Genomic DNA, 22,769 nt, shown 5'->3' on the forward strand with positions numbered 1-22,769 from the left:
TATAATGAAATAAATAATATAAAATAAATAAATATTTATATATAGTATATCTCACCATATTTCCATGGTGAAAACCCACTATGTACAGAAGAAGATAAAGCGAGTTCTGTCCCAGTCCTGTTCCCCAGGCACCCTGCTGCCCTCTCTGGAATGACCAGCACCCTCCAGAGACATTCTCTACAATGCAAGCAAATGTGGTGCAAGTATATTGCATGGAGCCCTCTGAAAGCAGGGAAGGCAGGTGACATGTGACGGGTCAAGGCTCAACAGTACCATGGCAGGATGGACCCTGCGTCTTTGCCATGAGGGCCCTTTATCCTGGGGAGGCAAAGCCGCGTGGAGCCCTGCAGCACTGAACGCGTGTTTTTTGTTAGCAGATTGTGTTATTGCCAGCCCCTGGTACTTTCCAGGCCCCTTCGACCCATATTCTGAGATGAGCCATTAGCCAGTGGTGGCAAGGCCCTGACCCGGGGCTCAGGCCATGGGCATGGGGTTCTGGCTCTGTGGCCCCCTCACCGAGGTGCCTGGCCAGTCCACCTGACTTCCCCGGGCTTCAGGTCCCTTGGCTGGACAATTGGAACATTAATTAGGGGATCCTTATGGTCATTTCCAGCTGAACAATAAATTACTAATAGGCTTTGGGCTTAAATACCTTAAAAAAACCTCTTTCAGATATTGAGCCAGATATTTTTAGATACTTAACTGAAAGCTATTTCGTCATGATTACAGCCAAATTAAGAGCCAGTTTAAGAATGAATATTCTCAGGGCGCCTAGGTGGCAATGTTATCTAAATGACCAACTCTTGGTTTTGGCTCAGGTCATGATCTCAGGGTCGTGAGATTGAGCCCTGTGTCGGGCTCAGCATGGAGTCTGCTTAAGACTCTCCCTCTCCCTCTGCTCCTCCCTGCTCGCTCTCTCTCTCTCAAAATTAATAAATAAAGAAATAATGAATATTTTAGCAAAAGTTTTTGAAATTGAGCATTTTATTTTACGTATTTGTTATGATCATCAGAGAGCAAAGTCTGTGTCTTCTGTTCCCAGTATCTGGGACACAATATGCACTTGATTCATTAAAAATGACAGCTAACAGCAACCACAACAATACTAGCAGTCAGCTCATGCTGAGTACTTACCGCGTGCTGAGCACTTAACATTGAACATCTCCATAGACGGACAGCCCTAGGACACCTGCATTGTTACCACGCCTCTGTATCACCCAGGCATGAGGACACAGACATAGAGCTCACATAGCTTCTGCCTTCGAGACCAGAACCTGAATGCAGACAGGCTGTCTCTTACCTGTGCGGTTTGCCTGGAGGAGAAATTACTGAAGGGTGACCTGAAGCAGGTCATCGAGAGCTGGTGTCAATAATAGTGAAACCAACACATTGTCTTCTGCCTTCCAGAAAAAACTCCCGCTGACCGCTCTCGCGCAGAACATGCAAGAAGCATCAACTCAACTGGAAGAGTCTCTGCTGGGGTAAGAGTTGGCTGCTTTCAGGGAGAGAGCCCGGAGCCCCGTGGGTCAGCGGGGATGCGGGGGGGCAGCCATCTGTGTGACAGGGGGACTATAAGCATGACGGTGTGGCTCATCCACCAGGAGAACAGTGCAGTGTCTGTGGGGAAAAAGTGGGGTCCGGGCCACTGGGATGGTAGAGAATCTTCCATTTAGTAGGAGCAGGGCTGGAGACAGATTGAAAGGGCTGCAAGCAAAAGTGATCGATAGGGTCCATATTTATTTCCCCGACCTTGGGTGTAAAGAACGGATCTCTTTCCTGTTCCAGCTGTTGACTCTAGTTTACAGACTCTGACCAGTCCCTTCTGGTCCTTAAGTCACTTCCTAGGGGACACCTTGGTGGCTCAGCCGGTTAAGCATCTGCCTTCGGCCCAGGTCACGATCCCAGAGTCCTGGGATCAAGCCTCACATCAGGCTCCCTGCTCAGCGGGGAGTCTGCTTCTCCTTCTGCCCCCTCCCCCACTCATGATCTCTGTCTTCTGCTCTTTCTCTCAAATAAATAAATAAAATGTTAAAAAAAATAGAAAAATGAAAATAAAAACCAGATTCTTTGGCTACCTAAATTTAATATTTTGTACGATAACAGATGAAATGTCAACCATGCAACATAGTTATCAATTCCATAGAGGCTTAAGACACATTTGATAACATACATGTGTTAACAGTCTTTTTTCATCCTAAAGCATAAATCTGTAGACTCACATTTTAGGCAAAGCCCAAAACATAACATTTTTGAGGTTCTACGGCGTGGCCCCCTAATGCATTCCCGTCATGTAGAGAGCAGAACTGGCCCAATAAAGTAATGAGGTGCCTGATGCTTGTGGGGGTGTCTTGTGTTTTTAAAGGAAGATGCTGGAGACGTGTGGTGATGCCGAGAATCAGCTGGCTCTAGAACTTACACAGCATGAAGTCTTTGTTGAGAGAGAGATTGTGGAGCCTCTCTGCAGCATAGCAGAGGTGGGTGCTTTTGCCGGGAGGCACAGAAAAGCTGAGACAAGCGTGGGCTGCGTGGTGAATGGTTTGCTTGTGTCTCTGATTTTAACAGTAACCAGTGGCATTGATATACGCTTCTTTTTGGAAGTAAGGGGAATAAATTGAGGGTACAAAATCCTATGCCTACAAGAAAAATAGAAGTAAATAAGTATCGCCCTTTCAAATGTTAAGTTTAAAACCCCGAAGCTTATCCCATTCGATATGTGGTATGTTCTTCCTAGGTGGAGATTCCCAACATCCAAAAACAGAGGAAACAGCTCGCTAAATTGGTGTTAGACTGGGATTCGGTCAGAGCCAGGTAAGGTAGAGCTGTAAAAATAACGAGTAATGCAGGATTATTGTCCCTCCCTCAGCAACCATCTCGTCCCCAACACAGATGAGAGAAAGGCCAGTTGGTGGACAAGATGCAGGTTTCCAGATTCATGCACTCGACCTGTAGACCAAATCATACCCACTTCCACCTGCTTTTTAGGGCTTATTCTCCCAAGCATGGCAATGGGGATGATGTTAGAACGTCCTGTTCTTAGTGAATCAGCAGTAAAAAGAGACAGGGGAAAAAAAAGGAAAAAAGAGTAAGTAAATGTTTTAGGGGGAGAGGGACCAGTGGCAGGCTGTTTTACAACTGTTCGTTGCTTGGATAGGGAACCGTAAGAATAAACAGATCTGTGATCTTAGCAGTTCTGAGGGTCCTGCCTTGTCCAGACTCTGTGTAGTTATGATACTTTCATGATCAAACGCTGCTCTCAAAAGGGAGGAACTCCCATAGAACTAAGTAACCATCCCAGAGGGCTGCTGACTTGTGGGTCGATGCCTGATGGCGATCTGCAGAGCCTCGCGGCAGGACTCCAGCCTAGCTCTATCCACGAGGGCATTTGTATCAGTGACTTACGTGGCTTTCTTCTCGGACAAGAGTGGGAAATAATGGAGGGAGCCACCCTGGCCCTGTCCTTTCTCAGACTTTATCACAAAGGTTGCTAAACTTTCTGTAAAGTATTTTCAGCTTTGCAGCCCACGTGGTCCCTCTCACAGTTATTGTTCCTACGCTGTTATAGCGTAGGGAACAGCTCTGGATCATAAGTAAATGAAAGTGTGGCTGTCTCCCAATAAAACTTTATTTAAACAAAAAGTGGCTTTGTTAGCTCTCTGTTTTTGTTTTCTTTTGTTGTTGTTGTTGTTATTGAAGAATAATTGGCACACAATATTGTATTAGGTGCACAACATTGATTCAACAGTTCTATATGTTGCTCAGTGTTGACCACCGTAAGTGTCGCCCCCATCTGTCTCTGCACAGTGTTACTACAATTTTCTCGGCTGTACTGCCTATGCTGTGCTCTTCATCTCTGTAACTTATTTGGTAACCGCATTCACATTGCAGTCCTGTGAAGTGCATACGATTATTTCTCTTTGGCAGATGTACGGAGAGACAACCATCATTTCCTGAGCTTCTACCTGGGACATGTTTTTTTATTGCAGATTTAGTACATGGGTACCAATTCTACGAGGCAACCTTTCCTCGTTTCTCAAATACCACTGAGTTTCAATGCACCACTGATTTAATATCTACTTTTTTGAGGGACGGGTTAGGGGGAGAAACACCACTCCATTCAATGTACAAATCACTTGTCCTGATTTAAGAAACATCGAGCTCATAAAAGGTAATGATCATGGTAAAAATAATTGCCACCACTTGCTGGACACTTGCCACGTGTGAGGCCCTGAGCTCTGTGCATGGTCTGTCAGCTCACTTGATTCTTCCACCAGTTCCCATCTTTCTGCTCATTCATGTTTTCGACAGATCTCAGTTGGGTGCTTACTGTGTCAGACTCCATGCTGGGTACAAGTGCCAAGGCCCCTCAGGATGGGAGAGGGAACAGGGGTCAGTGGGTTAGGTAACACCCCTCCTCTTGAAAGGACACTTCTTTTATCGGTCAGGGAGGGACCTGCACAGAGTACCCACATGACTTGCTTCATGCCTCAGAGAAGATAAACGTCTGAGCTAGGTCCCTGGCTTAAAGTCCACTGTCTTGTCTCCTTGTCACATGGACACCTGTGATTAGAAACATCTGGGCCAGGACTGGGAGTGGAGGCCACCCTGAGGTTGATTTTTTTTTTTTTTCTCCAGATAAGGAAGCATGTTCTAATGGTTAATTAAATGAGGCTGTGAATGCTCTCTCACTAGAGTTGGTTGAGTGACATTATAGATGCTTATCTGCTAGAAGCTTCACACGTATGGTACACGAATCCTAGAGGGGATTTCAACACAGATTCTTGATCTGAATTCATGGTATTGTCCACTTAACCAATCAGAGCAGGTATCAGAGAAATAGTGGAATTTTTTTACTTCTTCCTGTGGCTCTTCCCTGGAGGAAAATGATCCTAGCTAATGACTACTTGCTGCTTGTTTTCTAAGCAGCAATCTGTTATATGACAGATATAATCTGCACACACATATGCATGCATATGTATATGTATTTGCTCTCTCCCTGATTCCTTATGATGGTTCTGCAAGGCAGACGGTGTTGGCTGTCTTCGTGTTATAGATGAGTTTACTGAGGCACAGAGAGGTTAAGTCATTGCCCAAGGTCACACAGCTAGGGGCAGGAGAGCCAGGCTTCAGAATTGAGCATGTCTGACTCCAAAGTCCAGGTTCTGTGCGCTCACTATACAGCCTCACCAAGCTGAGCTTGGCAGGCTCGCCGAAGCTCCACTGTGGGGAAGTGCCTCACGTCCGGAGCTGGAGAGAAGGCAGAGCATACTGTTGGGGTTGGGTGGGGGCCCCAGAGCAGGAGCTGGAAAGCTTGATGAATTGCTAGCATGGGTTTTCATCTCTATAATATCCATGTTTACATTGAAATTGCTGGCACTTTCCAGAATGGCACACATAATCCAGACTCAAACAGAAGGTCAAAGCGTACTTGAAAGCCACACGGAGATTGTTTTAGATTACTGTTCCCCCTGCACTTGCCTACTCTTGCTATGGTGTAATTCTTCCTTTTTTCAGTGCTTCTCACCTACTGTAAAGTAAATGCAAATATGCCACATTACAGTTCAGATTTGTTGAAAATGTGGTCTTTAGTATATTAATTCTAAGAACTGTCTTTTATTCTACAAGTGTTTTGCTACCTATGAATTGCTAGCTGCTTGACTGAAGTTCTGGGTTTTACATACTGGCAATAATCACAGCTGAGGATGGTAGCAGGAAGAGTCATAGGAGCCCAAGAGGAGGACTGACTCCCAGTGGCATAGGAACATTCCAGGTCAAAGCAGGAAAGTGCAAGCGTGTTTCACTGCAAGGATGCCATGATTGGACACCACCAGAAAGGGCTTTTGTGACGTGATTTCCAGAAGTGGGGCATGTATGAGACAAGATGTGGTAGATTATACTCCGAGCAGATAGCTTTGCAAGAGTCCTGTCATGCTTGCTTCCATTCCTGGAGGATAAGCTCTAGAGAGGCTGGCATCCGATGTATGCTGTATGTTTTGGAGAAAATCGGTCTCCCTGAGGGCCCTGATTCTACAAGGTTGAGAATGTGCAGCTGCTTTTCAGATGCTGGTTGCCCCATGTTTTGCAGGTGGAACCAGGCTCACAAATCTTCAGGAACCAACTTCCAGGGGCTTCCGTCAAAAATAGATACCCTAAAGGAAGAGATGGATGAAGCTGGAAATAAAGTAGAACTGTGCAAGGTACGAGACTTCCCTGATAAATAATAGTTGCATCAGCCTGGTTCTTGCAAATGACAGAGGAAAGGGTAAATACTGCAGATTATTTAGTGTTTCACACAAGTCCTATCAGAATACTCTGCATGATAGGAAAGGTGGGTTTTAGTTTCTTCTTTATTTTCTAAGACCCTGTGTTACTTTATAATGAGAATAAGACTTTTTCAAAAAAAATTGAAGCGGGGGTGCCTGGGTGGCTCAGTTGGTTAAGCATCTGTCTCTGGCTTAGGTCATGATCCCAGAGTCTTGGGATTAAGCCCCGCATCAGGCTCCCTGCTCAGCAGAGATCCTGCTTCTCTCTCCGCCCCTCCCCACTGCACTTATGCTCTCTCTCCCTCTCTCTCTTTATTTTAAATAAAATCTTTAAAAATTTTTTAAAAAATAAAATAAATTTGAGTAGGATATTTTTTAAAATAACAAAAATATATGAGCTTATTTAAAATAAAGAATAGGTAAAAAAAAAAAAAATGGGTGGGAGAAAACCATAGCAAAACATATAAAGTTACACCAATTAAAACAGTGCACAACAGGGGTACCTGGCTGGTTCAGTCAGTGGAGTGTGTGATCCCAGTCTTGAGGTTGTGAATTTGAGCCCCACACTGAGTGTAGAGATTATTTAGAAATACATTTTTAACTTTGTTTTTTAAGATTTTATTTATTTATTTATCTACCTATTTATTTACTTATTTGTTTATACATATAGAGAGAGAGCACGAGAACACTAGCCAGGAGAGGAGCAGAGGTGGAGGGAGAGAGGAATCTCAGACAGACTCCCCACTGAGCACAGAGCCCTTTATAGGACTCTATCTCACCACCCTGAGATCATGACCTAAGTCGAATCCAAGAGTCAAACACTCAATGGACTGAGCCACCCAGGTACCCCCCAAAATAAAATCTTTAAAAAAAAATGCACAACAAGGAAAAAAAAAAAGCACAAGAGCCACAAAAATAATCTGTGGAATAGCATAGGTTTTTTAGAATCAGTGCTATTATTTTAAACAATTGAATATATAGTAAAGGGGGTCATCATACATCATATATCCACAGAGAAGGAAAGGATTATTTATTTTTTATTTTTTAGTTTTTAGTTTTTTTAAAGATTTTATTTATTTATTTGTCAGAGAGAGAGAGCAAGAGCGAGCACAGGCAGAGTGGCAGGCAGAGTCAGAGGGAGAAGCAGGCTCCCTGCGGAGCAAGGAACCTGATGTGGGACTCTATCCCAGGACGCTGGGATCATGACCTGAGCCGAAGGCAGCTGCTTAACCAACTGAGCCACCCAGGCGTCCCGGAAAGGATTATTTTTAAATGTTGCTAGGACAATTGGTTTGTAATGGGGAGAAATATAATTTTTTATCTCCTAAAATAAATTCCAGATTAGATGGTTAAGTGACTACATCTATCTATGAAGAGAGCTCTTTATTCTAAATGTTATTTGAGGTGGTAAAGAAACAGGCTTTGGTGAATCTTAAGATCAGCGTTTTTCTTCCTTTTTATTATTCATCATTTTCTGAAAATGGAGTCTTCTTTCAGATAGTGTTAGGACTATAATATTTTAGTGTGTTTAGGTCATACTATAATTCATTCTTCAAGATAGTGAACTTTAAGATCAGTTAACTGCAGAGGCACCTGGGTGGCTCAGTGGGTTAAGCCTCTGCCTTCGGCTCAAGTCATGATCTCAGAGTCCTGGGATTGATCCCTACATTGGGCTCTCTGCTCAGCAGGGAGTCTGCTCCCCCTCTCCCCACCTGCCTCTCTGCTTGCCCGTGATCTCTATCAAATAAATAAATAAATAAAATTTCCAAAAAGAAAAAAAAAAAAGGTCAGTTAACTGCAGTAAAATGACTTGTTTAAAGTAATATAGTGGATAGGAATTAAAACTGAACTCACAAAGTCATGTCATACATAGCCTTTGCATTTAAAAAGATGATATTCAGATAAATGCTGCTGAGAAAATAGTCTCATAGTGACCTAATTCTTGTTCAGGAAAGTCGTAACTTCACTAATGTAATTACATAGCTTTCCTCAGATCCGGTCTAACCTGGATCTCAGCTATTGGGTACTTAGTGGACATGGATTTGGCAGACGTCTCAGGAGTCTGAACTGATGTGTTATGGGCTGATGTGTCTTCTCTCAACTTCAATGCCATACCTTCTCATTTCAAATGGTGAAAATAGTTTGTCACTCTTTATGCTAACTTCTGGGTAATTTCCCGAGATTTAAGTTCTTTTTTTTCACTGATTTTCTCTTTAGCTAGGTCTTATCTACTTATAATTAATTCACATCGAGTTTTGACTTTCATTTACTGTGTTTTTCAGTTCTAATTCTTCAAAGTCAGCCTTCTTTGATGGTGGATTATTGTTTTTGCAGCTTCTTTCTTTTATTTTTTTAAAAAGATTTTATTTATTTGACAGTGCTTATTTCTTTTTTTAATGTTTAATCATTTTATATATACTTATAACAGTCTTTGGTAATTCTGTTTCTTCTGTGAGAATGGTGGGCTTTTGCTTCATGGTGGATTGTTGCCTCCTGTGTTTTGCAATTTTGTATCATGTGTTTTGCAATTTTGTATTGTGAGCTCATTTTAAGACTTTGTGGGACCCTTAGGTATTGGCAGTGATTCTCCCTAGAGAGTGTTACCAGTTTGAGATCTTTTCTTTTTTAAGATTTTTATTTATTTATTTGAGAGAAGGAGAGAAAATGAGCAGGGGGAGGGGCAGGGTGAGAGGGAAAAGCGGACTACCCGCCAAGCTGGGAGCCCAATGCAGGGCTCAATCCTGGGACCCCGAGATCATGGTCTGAGCTGAAATCAGAGAGTTAACCGACTGAGCCACCTAGGTGCCACTTGAGGCCATTCTTAAATAATTTTCTCAGTTTGAGGATCCCTGGACCACACATACAGTAAACTCAAACTTCAGAGCCTCTTGAAGGCAGATCTGCATTTACAAAATCCAGGGTAATGTTTTTACTTTCCTGGACCCAGAGCCCCATGTAAAACGCAGATACTCTAGTCTTTCCATACGCTATTGATCTCCACTTATGCCAGGCCTTTCCTCTTCCTTTTCTTTTTTTCTTAATTCATTTTTCAAGTTTTTATTTGTATATTTATTTTATACACATGTGGCAGTAAAAATATAACATTTCTTTCTCTCCTATTTTTACGCAGATGGCAACATAGCAAACATAATGCTCTATACTTCACTTCTTGATAAGGACTATTAGTCATATATCTTGGAGATCCTCCCCTATCATTCCTCTAATAAACTTCCTTATTTATTTATTTTTTTGTCATCCCAGTTGATGGACATTTGTTTTTTTAAGATTTTATTTATTTATTTGAGAGAGAGAGCAAGCATGAGTGGGGGGAGGGGCAGAGGAAGAGGGAGAAGCAGATTCCCCACTGAGCAGAGAGCCCTACACAGGGCTCGATCCCAGGACCCAGGATCATAACCTGACCTGAAGGCCAATGTTTAACCAGCTGAGCCATCCAGGTGCCCCACCAGTTGATGGACATTTAATCCATGGATTATTCTGTGACATTTTGCTCTAAGAGTCCATGAATACTAATTCCCAGATGCCATTTTCTTCAGTGACCTGTCTTCCCTTCCACTCACCAGGATCAACTTGCTGCAGACATGTACAACTTTATGGCCAAAGAAGGGGAGTATGGCAAATTCTTTGTTACGGTAAGTACCTCGCCTTGCCGAAATATGAAAGCATTGTAAAAATTGAGTCATTTTAGCTTTTTTTGCAAAAGATTTCATTTTTGGTTTTGCTCAGCCATTGTGTGTGTGTCCATCCGATGCTAACGTTACTTTTGTTTTTGAATGTGGGTCTGTTCTCAGTTATTAGAAGCCCAAGCAGATTACCATAGAAAAGCATTAGCAGTCTTAGAAAAGGCCCTTCCCGAAATGCGAGCCCATCAAGGTAATGTAACCTGCGTGCTGGCTGATGCCCCCTTTCCTAAGCCTCTGCCACTTCCGCCTCTGTTCTTCTCCCCCCTGACTCCTTTGCATGCCTCTCCTCTGGGTAACGCCTCTCTGCCTAGGAGAGTACTATCTCCCAGCATAATTTCATCTTTCCTCGCCACATTCTCTAATTTCTTCCAAACCTAGATTAACCTACTAATGGGACATTCGCAGCGGTTCTGACATCTTTAGTTGAAGAGAAAGCTGGACCCTTTGGGGATGGCTGCCTGCATGGGTCTTCCGGTCTTACCCTCTTCCAAGTCCGTTATTCAGTCCCTTGGGTTCAATTCTGACCCAGTGATTCCAAGAGCCTACATTCTGGGGAAGATACTGTGGACCTTCTGGAAGGAATTTTAGAAGCCAGTACTTGGGGGCCCATCATCGGTGTCACTGAATCATCAGGCCATGACCCCTCCTTCCCCCTCTTCCTTGTGATCCCACAAGGCTCTGGTTCTTAGCACTCACATCCTGCCCACTGTACTCAGGCTCTCAGCCGACTTCACCCACACAAGTCATGAGTGGACTGAGCTTTCTCCTGATGCTTAGTTTTACCTGCACATTAAAGCTTTTGACTCTTAATTCTCTGATTTGCCATCAGCGCGTCTCCCGGCAGAGATCATTAGACACAGGTGAGGCAGAAGGTGCCCTGTCTTCTTTGGCTATCTTGTACTATCTTGCTTGCATAGACCACATGTTCGGAGCTTAGGTTCCCCCTGCAGAACCTTTGGTCTTGAGCTGAAGAGGATCAAGCCAGGTGCTGAGTGTGGTGACTCCGTGATCTGGGATGCAAGTCAGCAGGTGTATGGGTGGGATGTTTTTGTTGGGGGTGTGCACACTCACTGGCATCCTCAAGGCTCTCACTTCTCCTAGTTTGAGGAGGGTCCCCAGAGTTTCTGGCTTTGTGCCTGAAAGGGTTTGGATGACAGAATTCGAAAATTCTATCTTGATCACCTGCATAGTCAGGCCTTCAGCCATCTTGAGTAAATGCATCTGATTGACTCTTCCTAGGATGAGCTGCCCTTGCTTTCCTAAGTGATCTTGGATGAGCTGCCCTTGCTTTCCTTGTTGGGGGATGATGAGGTTGAGTTGCAGTGCAAATGAGTGAAGCTACTGGCAAACATTCAGCCTTGGAAGGGGCGGGCTCTAGCAGGGCAAGTTCCAAATGCCGAAAGCGTGTATCTGTGGGATTACCTACCCTGTGCCTGGCTCTGTGTAGGACAGAATAGGAACCATCATCGTCTTAGCCTTTGAATGCATTAAAGTCTGGTTTGGAGCTAACAAGCATTAAAAAAGAGAAGATTGGGTTTCATGAGCAGGACTCCCCCCCCCCCCAAGACTTTATTGATTTATTTAAGAGAGAGAGAGAGCATGAGAGGGGAGAGGGGCAGAGGGAGAAGGAGAAGCTGACTCTCCGCTGAGCAGGGAGCCCAATGCGGGGCTCAGTCCCAGGACCCTGAGATCAAAACCTGAGCTGAAGGCAGATGCTTAACTGACTGAGCCACCCAGGCACCCTGTAAACTTTATTTTTTTAACGATTTTTTTCCCCAAGTTTTTTTTTTTTTTTTTTTTAACAATTTTCCCCCCCAAGTCTGTTTTCCCTAGAGAAGTATGTGAGGAAGTGACAGGGAACAGGAAGACGGCAGGGGGAGGCTGAGAGTGGAACAAGGAGCAGGTGTGCAGGGCAGAAACCCAACAAAGGAAACATGATCCGTCTTTCTCTCCAAGGTTGCCAAGCCTTGGGATCCAACCCCTTCCACTTCGGCTTGTCCTCCATCTCCCTATTGTCTTAGTTCCTATCTTCCTCTTTTTCTTCTTCTGTTTTCAGAAAGACTCAGAGCATCCTTACAGTAGGAAAAAAACCACCTTGACCCCACAGCACTGTACCCCTGTGCACCCCAATCTCACACGCACTGTCAGCCAACCCAACTTGGTACCTGCCTGTCCACAACACCGTGCCCTGTTCAGTCTCATCCTATTCTGTTCTTCTGGTAGGCTCTCTGAATGTCTGGTTTCCACCAGCCAGCCCTTCACACTGTGCAGTCTTGCTTCTACTCCCAGTTACCCTTCTATTAAGAGTAAAAAATACGGCAGTTCCCAGTGGACCAGGCTCTTAATTGTTGGATTCTGGCATCTGCTGTGGCCTGGGCTGTCTCTCCCTTGATGGAACGTGTGCCCCTCATTGCACCTGATTGTGTCTTCCATTGTTAGGGCTCTATATGTCCCTTCCTCATCCCTTTGTCCCCAGAGTTCCCTCCTGATGACAGCCCTCACGTCCCCCATGTCTTCACCCTCATAGCCATCTCAGTGCTGGTTCCCTCTGAGAGTCCTCTAGCTGTCCCCCAAAACTCCAATGCATCCCAGAAAGCAAGCTGATTCTTCCCCCCAAACCAGCTATCTTTTTTTCCTCTGTGTCTCCTGGGTGCCACCTCCCTTCAAACCATGCAGGCTTGACCTTGGAGCCATCCTGTCCTTCCTTCTCCATAACCTGTAGCTGGGGTCCGTCTTTTCTGCCCTCTGCTGGGCCGTCCGCTCTGCTCACATCATCCCCCCTTCTCTGGGCCCTTGTCACCTTGAGCAAGAGCTATGGAATCAGATGTAAATTCTGAGACTCAAGATCCCTGGTCTTTTCTCAGCCCTTCTTCCTGGTCTGTTTCATTCAGAGCCCCCAGCTCCCTGCCTTGAAGCCAACAGCAAACACTTTGTCTCCCAAGTCGTTCTAGTGTCTGTGATCTGCACCAGAAGTCGCAAACCGCTGTATCTCATTTTTCAAAAAATTTTGCCATCATTTAAACACCAGGCACCTTCACATAACAATCCAATTTCTGGCTTCTCTTGAAAGTCCTGGAAGTCTGGTGACACAGGTCATCGGGCACTAAGGGGGTGTTCAGGGCTGCCTTTCAGTGGACCCTATGCCCCCAGCCTGACTCAGCACCTCAGGGGTCTCACTGGCCTCTGTGGGCACCCGCATCTGCGACCCTGATCTGTACTGTACCGTTTTCTGGCCATGACTTAGCAAACGTGTCTTGTCTTTTTAATGACTGTTGTATGTTTACATGTGTGTCTCGTCTTGTCTTCCCAGTTAGAAGGGTGGGGAGTCTCTGGGAATGTGGGATGTCCCCCGTTGGAGAGGCCAGCCCCTTCGGGCAGTTTGGCTCAAGAGTTGTCTAGGGAACTGATTCTCATGTCCTCCCTCTGCCAGTGTCACACCAAGGTTGGGGGTGGGGCACACCGTAGAGCGTTTCCCAGAAAGTTCCAGCAGGTGTTCGGAGAATGGGGTCAGGCGTGCGTGGCAGCAGCGGTGGCAGGTGCCATTTGCAAAACTGCTCTGGGGGCTCTGATGTTCCCCCCAGGGGAGGGGCCTCATAGCCATTTTCTGCTTGTGTTGAGAATCGTTTAGTTAAAAGGGACAAAGTGTGCAGGGAAAGGACTGGCCTCTGAGAGGAATGTCACAGAGTTCTGTCCTTTGAGAAGGGCCAGACCCCCAGATGCTCTTGCTGCCAGGGCTGGGGCCAGGACCAGAGATGAGGAGGACACCCACGCCCTTGGCCTCACCCCTCTTCCACCTGGAGCCCACTTGCTCTTTCCATCAATTTTAACCTTGTAAAAGCTCTTGGGTTCATGGACATGGGGGTTCCCTCCTCTTCCTTCCCCTGTGTGCGGATCACGTGATGGGGCCTGTCCCCGCTCTTCCGCGTAGCTGAGGGTAAGGGGCACATCAGCGTCCTACTGCCTGCTTTGAACCCAAGGTTCGAACAGCAAAGTGGCTGCATGACAGTTGTCCATTAACGGTGCCGAGAAGGACGCGAACCCTTCCCGTCTCTGGAAGGAACTAAGTGTTGCTCAGCGAAGTAGTCTCCACGGGCTGGTTGCCCCTCTTCTGCGTCTGTGTGCGTCTCAGGCCGCGGGGGATCCGTGCGTACCCACCGGTGGGCCAAACCCCGTCAAAACGCCTCTCGTTCGAAGGGAATATGTCCATTCACAAAATTCTTGTTTCTGTTTCACTGCTCTACTGTGCGTACTCCTGCTAAGCTGCCTCACACCTCTTGTGGAATGAAGCAGAGTATGTGACCCCCAAATAATAGAAACGATCGCTTTACTGCTGGCGCAGGCTTCAGCCTCAGCTGCTTTGGGGCTGCAGATACCGCGTGGTTTCCTACTCGGAATGTTCGGGACCTGGCTGGGGCGATGGCACTCGGAGGCCCTGCATGCCCGGGACACATCGCGTTTAATATGAGTTCACATCGGCCGTCTTCCGGTCCCGTGTGATGACGCTTGGCTTCTGTTTAAAATCTTAAGAAGTTATTTCCTCTTTCACATTGAAGGAGTCAGTTTCTTGTCCTCGAGATAGAAAGCCAGTGCTGCTTTGCATGGTGAGAGTAAATTTCCTTCCAGTGAAATCCGTCTGCTCGGACGAATCCTCGGGTTAGCGCCAGGCAGCCCACCCGTCCCGTGCAGGAGCCCCCTCGTACCTTCTGCTCAGCAGCTCCCCCTGGAGGGCGTTCAGGGCTCTGTTCTGAAAGTAACCCCCCCCAGCCGGGGACCTGTTCTTGTTCTAGTACATGGTAAATAACCAAAGCAAACAGAACAGATGCTTCCCCTTTTCCCAAGCCTCAATTACCAGTCTGCTAAGAAAAAAAAAAAAAAAAAAAATTCCCCTTTGGTGGTTTGGGGAGAAAAAAAAAATTCCCCACTGATGCCGTGAGATCGCTGAGTGTCTGACTGGATGGTTTGCTGCTCTAGATAAGTGGGCGGAAAAGCCAGCCTTTGGGACGCCCTTGGAGGAACACCTGAAGCGGAGCGGCCGTGAGATTGCTCTGCCCATCGAAGCCTGCGTCATGCTGCTCCTGGAGACAGGCATGAAGGAGGAGGTGAGCCGTGCTCGGCGGCCCTGCCTGCCGCTACCTGCGCTGCATGGACTGACGGCTTTCCAGCTTCGGTTGCCGTGACCCACAATTTAAACGGGGACCCTGCACGTTTTACCTGAAACAGACATTATGAATGAAACGAGTTTCACAGAACATTTTCCTTTTCTATGTGTGGTACACTCTGACTTTCTTTTTCCCCACTTGTTTCATTTTCAACTCTGGTTGTGATTTGTGACATTGAATTTCATTTTTTAAGAAAAAATTTTACAAGATTTTATTTATGTATTCATGAGAGAGAGATAGAGAGGGAGGCAGAGGCAGAGGGAGAAGCAAGCTCCCTGTGGAAGCCAGATACGGGACTTGATCTCAGGGCCCTCAGATCACAACCTGAGCTGAAGGCATATGCTCAACTAGTTGAGCCACCCAGGCACCCTAGTGCTCCTTAATGTTTTAAAAGGTTCTATTTATTTGTTTGAGAGAGAGAGAAAAAAAAAAAAGAGAAGGAGAGCACAGAGGGAGAGTGAGAAGCAGGCTTTCCACTGAACAGAGAACCAGATCCCAGGACCCTGAGATCATGACCTGAGCGAAGGCAGAGGCTTAACTGACTGAGCCACCCACATGCTCACATGACATTGAATTTCATGTGCACTAAATGGACCAGAGCTTCCGTGAGCTTTAGTTTGCTTAAAGCAGAATATTACATTTGGGTAGTACCATGCATTTTGGTGGGGGTATTTATATTCTTATTTTATGGAATCCTTATCCCCCAGAACCCCATGAACCAAGCAGGGCAGGTCTTGTTACTCCTTTTCCTGGTGAGTGAGTTCATGATAGGGGGGAATCAAAATCAGATGCCAAGTCTTTTTTTTTTTTTTCCTTTTAAAAACCTTATTAAAGGGCGCCTGGGTGGCTCAGTGGGTTAAGCCGCTGCCTTCGGCTCGGGTCATGATCTCAGGGTCCTGGGATCGAGTCCCGCATCGGGCTCTCTGCTCAGCAGGGAGCCTGCTTCCCTCTCTCTCTCTCTGCCTGCCTCTCCATCTACTTGTGATTTCTCTCTGTCAAATAAAGAAATAAAATCTTTAAAAAAAATTAAAAATAAAAACCTTATTAAAGTATTTTGTACAGGGGCGCCTGGGTGGCTCAGTGGATTAAGCCGCTGCCTTCAGCTCAGGTCATGATCTCAGTGTCCTGGGATCGAGCCCCGCATCAGGCTCTTTGCTCAGCGGGAGCCTGCTTCCTCCTCTCTCTCTGCCTGCCTCTCTGCCTACTTGTGATCTCTCTCTCTGTCAAATAAATTAATAAAATCTTTAAAAAAAAAAAATAAAGTATTTTGTACATAGAAAATGTATGCATAAGTAAACAGTTTGGTAAATTTCCACAGACTGAACTCATGCATGTGATCAGCACCCAGATTAAGGGACATTCCAGAAGCCACCCTTGTGTTTGCTTCCACTTTCTGCCCCCTCCTCCACTGATGTGAACTCAACTCTAGTAGCCTGAGATCTGAGCTGCTCAGCTGGGCCAATTTTGTCCTCTTTGGGAGGTATTTGGCAAGGTCTGGAGACCGTTTTGATGGTCACAGTTTTTTTTTTCCCCCCTAAAGATTTTATTTATTTATTTGACAGACAGAGATCACAAGTAGGCAGAGAGAGAGGGGAGGGGTAAGCAGGCTCCCTGCTGAGCAGAGAGCCCAATGCGGGGCTCGATCCCAGGACCCTGGGATCATGACCTGAGCTGAAGGCAGAGGCTTTAACCCACTGAGCCACCCAAGCACCCCAGATGGTCACAGTTTTAAAAGTGGATTTGCCACTGGCTCTAGTGGGTAGAGACTTGGGCTGCTGCTAAAATGTCTAACAATGTGCAGGACAGCCCCCCACAACAAAGAATTACCTAGCCTGGAATGTCAGTATTACTGATTGAGAAACCTTGCCTAGATTAAATTTACTTAAAACACACATCTTATAACACCTGGACCAGTGTCTTCATAGTCCTGCCTTTCTTGGTTGACCTTCATGTGTTTTTCTCTGAGTAACTTTTAGGGCAATGAAAGTGACAAGCAGCCTAGTCTAGCAACTTTTCATGAGATGTCAATTAAAAAAAAAATCCTAAATTAAAAAAATCTGTAGCAGTCCACCTTGTGGAAGTTTAAAATATTGCATTTCTTTTCTTTTAAAAGATTTTGTTTATTTATTTATTTGATACACAGAGAGAGAAAGTACAAGCAGGGGGAGCAGCAGGCAGAGGGAGAAACATGCTGGCTGCTGAGCAGGGGGACCGATTCAGGGCTTGATCCCAGGACTGACTGAGCCACCCAGGTGCCCCTAAAATATTGCATTTAAATAGATTTCTAATAGGCACAGATATTTTAGCAATGGGCCAGGGCAAGAGCTCGCACCAATCAGGAATGAATTGCTCTCTGCCTATCTGTCTGCCCCTCTACCTGCCTGTGCTTGGTCCATTGTCCTTCCCGGTCACCCCGCAAGGCAGGCAGCATCCCTGCCCTCACAGATGAGGTGTCTGGGAGTCGGGGCTGGGGTGGAATGCTCTTCATCAACTGTATGCTGCTGCTCAGCATAAAGCCCACAACTTGAACTTGCCGCTCATGGCCTTTTGTTGTCTTTAGGGCCTTTTCCGAATTGGGGCTGGGGCCTCCAAGTTAAAGAAACTGAAAGCTGCTTTAGACTGTTCTACTTCTCACCTGGATGAGTTCTACTCTGACCCCCATGCTGTTGCAGGTGAGCTGTGAGGAGTCGCCCTCACGGGGGTGGGTCCCATCTCAGACACATCACCATTTAAAAATCCAGTGTTCATTTTCAGATTCTGATAAAATTGAAATGGTCTCCCTATATAGGTTTAATTGGACAAGCTGAAATGACAAATACAACTGAATAAGGGTACACACACACACCCCTTTTCCTGTTTTGGGGGTTTCTTTGTTTTCCTGATTATTAAGTAAAGGTGGAGAAGGTAGCTTCTAACCCAAATATTTGAAGTCCTGCTTATATTTCCTTCCCTTTTTTCTCCTTCCTAGTCTAGATCTGCCTGGGAAATGATGTCCATTAGGTTACTTTGAAGCTAATTTTATTTTCTACTGACCCCTCAAATCTATTTTGCAAGGGCCAGGATTTGTTTTAGGAACACCCCATGCTCTGTAACTACTCCCGCTGATTCATGGCTTGTTTCAGATATTCTCGGCAGGTTGTAACTGAGATATTTCAATTTGCAAAAATAATCCATCCCGAGATTCCCAGGCTTACCCCTTGGATGTTAACAATTTCAGGTGCTTTAAAGTCCTATTTACGGGAACTGCCTGAACCTCTGATGACTTTTAATCTGTATGAAGAATGGACACAAGTTGCAAGGTAAGTTTAAAGAACACAGAGTTTTCAAAGTTAAAGGAAATGACAGAATATTATATCCCCTTTGTGAATCACCTTACTCTCGGGGTCATAAAATAACATTAAAATAGCATATGTGTTAAATAATAAGTGCCTCAGTTCTTACGTGTTGGGTGAAAATATGGAGTAGTATTATTAGTGTGGGAATGTGAGCACTTAAGCACTGGCTTCAGTTTGCATGATGTATATGGATGAAGACATGTAGTGGGACCCGTATTACTAGAGCAGCTGGTCTCAAACCCCTTTTAGAGGGAGGGAAGCCCTATCATGGGCTGAATGACAGATGTCATACTGGCCAGCGGCAGTGTGCCTGGCAAGCCGTGGGGAAGCTCAGTTGTGCAGTAATACAGTGTTGACAGTACTAGTTAACACTTACTGTGTGCTTAGTACCTACTAATTTTAATACCCATTACCTCCTGTCATCCATGATCAGCGACGTAAAAGACAGATGTGGTTTGCAGAAACCGAGGCGGGGGAGGCACGGGGCCCAGGGAGCAGCGGGTAACTTGCAGAGTGGGAATTCAGACCCAGACCTGTCTGCCCCAAAGACTCTATCCCTGTTCTTCGCTCCTCCTCCCCCATGCCCAGCTTTCGTGCCAGAAGCTGTTGGCAGCCTTGTCCTAAAAGCCCCAGGGGCTTCTCTCTAGCCGGCCAGCCTGCCTCCTTGTTAACCTGTGCCTCATGGTTCTGACTCAGTTCCTCCCATAGGAGCCTAATTGCTCACCCTAAGGGAGAAGGAACAGATCTCCTTTCCCATCCTGTCCTTCCCCTGTCTTTAGCCATGTCACCCATTCCCAGCAGACGGGCAGCTGGGGCTGATCATTTAGTCTTCAGTGGCAGGTGCTTCCACCCCTATTAAGGTTTTTAAACTCAGAGTAAGGGACACCTGGGTGGCTCAGTCAGTGAAATGTCTGCCTTCGGCTCGGATCATGATCCTGGGGTTCTGGGATTGAACCCCGCATTGAGCTCCCAGCTCAGTGGGGAGCCTGCTTCTCCTTGCTCTGCCTGCTGCTCCCCCGCCCCTGCTTGTGCTCTCTTTCTGACAAGTAAATAAATAAAATCTTTAAAAAAGAAAAAGTCAGGGACACCTGGGTGGCTCAGTTAGTTAGGCATCTGCCCCTTCCACTCAGGTCATGATCCCAAGGTCTCGGGATCAAGTCCCGCATCGGGCTCTCTGCTCGGCGTGGAGCCTGCTTCTCCCTCTGTGTGCTGCTTCCTCTGCTTGTGCTCTCTCTCTCTCACTTTCTTTCTCTGACAAATAAAATAAAATCTCAAAAAAAAAAAAAAATCAGAGTAAGTTCACAGTCACGGTCATATACTTGGACACTGCGTGTGGCCCAGCCTATTGTAAATGTCCATTTTTGTGAGACTGAATAAATGGGCCCCGACAGCAATGTCGAGTAGGAGAGCATTCTGGGGTCTCCTCTGCTGGGTCGCCTGCTCTGCTCCTCCTGCGCCTGAGTCTTCTCTCGGTTCCAAGACTCCCAACACGGTTCCCATGAAAAAATACACTTTTCGAAGCAGGCATCTGTTTCTGGGGGTATGGATCCTCCGTATGTGAGAAAGGTCAGCATCCCGGTGACACAACGACTAGCCTCTAACATATAATTACGTTTACCCGCTACCTGCCAGTCCAGATTGGTCCAGTTGCGGAGGACATTTTAGGTCCAAAGGTACCTTGTGTGGGTGACTGCTAACACCCTCTCCAGCCCTCTTTTGTGTCGATGGAAGTTTGCACGTGGAAACCATAGAGTGGAAGAGCTCCTGTGACTGCTTCACAACAGGACAGGGCTGCTGGGCCTGGAGCCTCTGGGTGGAGTTAAGGGCAGGAAGAGGCACGGGGGGTTGGGTGCCTGGGAGCTCGGCCAGCCCTGCTGTGGCTGGACCAGCAAGAAATCTGGGCTCCAGGAAGCTGCTCGTGGAGATAGGCACCTTCTGGGACAGAGTTTTCATCGGTGTCTTGTCTCTTGTGTGCCAGGTGTGGGCACAGATGGTTTTGCGGGTTATACCTCTAGAACCTCCCCATCACTGGGCAGAATCAACATTCTTATCTGCAGGCAGGCACATCAGGAGACCGAGTCTTGGCGAGGCTAACCCATGGCTCAGAGTGAAGTATTTGACTCCATATGTATTCATTTCCAAACCCGTCCTATTTTCTAGCTGTGCTTTTTCTCTGTCATCGAGGGCTTCGCTGTTCATGTAGCCTGTTATTAACCCAGGGGTTGCTAATGATGTGTCCTAATGAAGGGTTATGAATACGGGTTGCTTTTTTTTTTTTTCTCAGTGTGCAGGATCAAGACAAAAAGCTTCAGGATTTGTGGAGAACATGTCAAAAGTTGCCACCACAAAATTTTGTTAACTTTAGGTATGTATGACTGGTATCCTGCAAATTAAGCCAGCAAGCCACAGTGACTCTGGAGTGAAGAGAGGTGCCATCTGCAGCAGAGGTCACTCGGTCCAAGCACACCAAGCAAGTGCTTCGGAGAGGAACTGGGGGTTGCTGGCAGTGGGATTTGATGTATGTTATTGTGAAACATATCACCGTGTGACGTATCCGCATCTGGTCTGCATTAACAGCAGTCTCCTGGTCAGCTTACCACTGCAGCTACTAGGAGAAGGTTCTGGAAAGTTGGCCTGACTGGCTCAGTCAGTAGAGCCCACAACTCTTGGACTTCAGGGTCGTGAGCTCAAGCCGTACATTGGGTGTAGAGCTTACTTAAATAAATTACCAAAAAAAAAAAATTCCAATATGCTATAGAATTTATTTTTAATAGAGTATAAATCATCCTATTAGATGAAATGTGCAGAATTGGAAATTACATATTGCTTTGTGGAATTACTGTTTCTAAGAAAATTTACCGTGGAATACATTTCTAAAATTTCATCTCCACTTTCCTTTTGACCTAAAATATGACTTTGAAGAAGTGTAAAGAGAAGAAGGATAAAAGGCAGCCCACAGTATTGAAAACCAAAGAAAATGGTAGAAGAGGACTTGGTCCAAAATGACACATATTCTGCCGGTGAAATTTGTGGCATGTTATCTGACCTTTAATTTCAGTCCTGGGTTCTACCACTACCCTAAGCTCTATGGATATATTTAATTTATTTAATCAGCCCCCTTTTAATAGATAGTGAGGTTATTCTTAATTTTTTGATTTTATAGTGCTGTGCTTGTATAGGAGAGACTATAACTATACGATAAATTGGAGATTTTCATAATCACCACATATTTTCAAATACAGCTTTCTCTAAGCAATGTCCCTCTTCTTGTATCTTTTCATGCCTACATTAAAACATATCAAGCCACCTGTTAACCAGATTGTAACTTACTGAGGGGTTGATAGATAGGGCATAAAGGAGAAAGGGTGGGAAATACACAGCAAGTAGGGATTGAATCGTGGAGGTCTTCTTGTGAGCTGTTTTCCTCTTCCAAGTCCTAACGGAGTCTGTCGTCTGAAAGAGAGAGCACAGGACTTTGTAAGATACAGAACCTGAGCCAGATTCTGATTCGACTCCACTCTGCACTTAGCACCAGAGCAACCCGGGGCTGGAGGATGCTGTTCCTGCAAATATTTTCTTCTCTTTTCTCCCCCAGGTATTTAATCAAGTTCCTTGCAAAGCTTGCCCAGACCAGCGACGTCAATAAAATGACTCCCAGCAACATTGCAATTGTGTTAGGCCCTAACTTATTATGGGCCAAAACTGAAGGGTAAGTGACCTCTCCCCACATCACAATATTTTAATCTTGTCTTTGTGCCGCAGGGGGACAGACCCCGTTCCAGGGTAAGGTGCCCTTCCGGACTTGCGCTTATGAGTCTGGTCTCTCCACATAGCGGACATTCTCGGGACACTGTCGTGAGCTGGACCCCGTCCTAGAGGCCGGTCCTGCGTGCAGTCCTCAGAGGGCCCTGCTGCTGGGCAGGCAGGCAGCTGAATGGCCGTGGCACCGGGGCTGCCATAGACCTTATAAAGCACGACGGCCACAGTGCATATCAGAGGAGCACAGCTCAGGGTGAGAAGTGCAGGGAGAGCCCTGCAGAGGAAAAGGCACTTGGGTTGTGCTTGGATGAACGAATAGCTTCCTGCAGGTGTGGCCCAAATGAGCAAAGGCATTGTGTGTGTGAAAAGGGCCTGGTGGTGGGGGTGGTGTCACATGGTCTTGTATGGCCCGAGCACTGGGGCCAGGAGACTGTGCCCAAGGAATATGAAGCCTGAGCCAGGTTCTGAAGGGCCTTATGTATCTGGTGGAGGTTTTGGAACTTATGTTGGGTCATAAATGGTCAGGGAGGCATCAAGGTTTCTTTCTTTCTTTTT

At 46.0% G+C, this 22,769-nt stretch overlaps 1 protein-coding gene across 5 annotated transcripts in view; it reads left to right on the forward strand.

The window, feature by feature from the left end:
* The window catches only part of ARHGAP17 (Rho GTPase activating protein 17), an 84,692-nt gene that overhangs the window by 41,625 nt on the left and 20,298 nt on the right, over nt 1–22,769 (forward strand). For all 5 annotated transcript variants that reach the window (XR_009407015.1, XM_059415158.1, XM_059415159.1 and 2 more), the window contains exons 4-14: nt 1,408–1,481; nt 2,363–2,474; nt 2,732–2,808; nt 6,083–6,194; nt 9,842–9,910; nt 10,070–10,151; nt 14,933–15,060; nt 17,681–17,792; nt 18,338–18,419; nt 20,740–20,820; nt 22,051–22,164. Coding sequence is in view for 4 of the 5 variants with exons in the window: in XM_059415158.1 (XP_059271141.1) it covers nt 1,408–1,481; nt 2,363–2,474; nt 2,732–2,808; nt 6,083–6,194; nt 9,842–9,910; nt 10,070–10,151; nt 14,933–15,060; nt 17,681–17,792; nt 18,338–18,419; nt 20,740–20,820; nt 22,051–22,164 (1,043 nt within the window). In the remaining variant the exon portion in view is untranslated. The remainder of the gene's footprint in view (nt 1–1,407; nt 1,482–2,362; nt 2,475–2,731; nt 2,809–6,082; nt 6,195–9,841; nt 9,911–10,069; nt 10,152–14,932; nt 15,061–17,680; nt 17,793–18,337; nt 18,420–20,739; nt 20,821–22,050; nt 22,165–22,769) is intronic.

Source organism: Mustela nigripes, chromosome 11 (genome assembly GCF_022355385.1).
Source record: "Mustela nigripes isolate SB6536 chromosome 11, MUSNIG.SB6536, whole genome shotgun sequence".
Taxonomy (NCBI): domain Eukaryota; kingdom Metazoa; phylum Chordata; class Mammalia; order Carnivora; family Mustelidae; genus Mustela; species Mustela nigripes.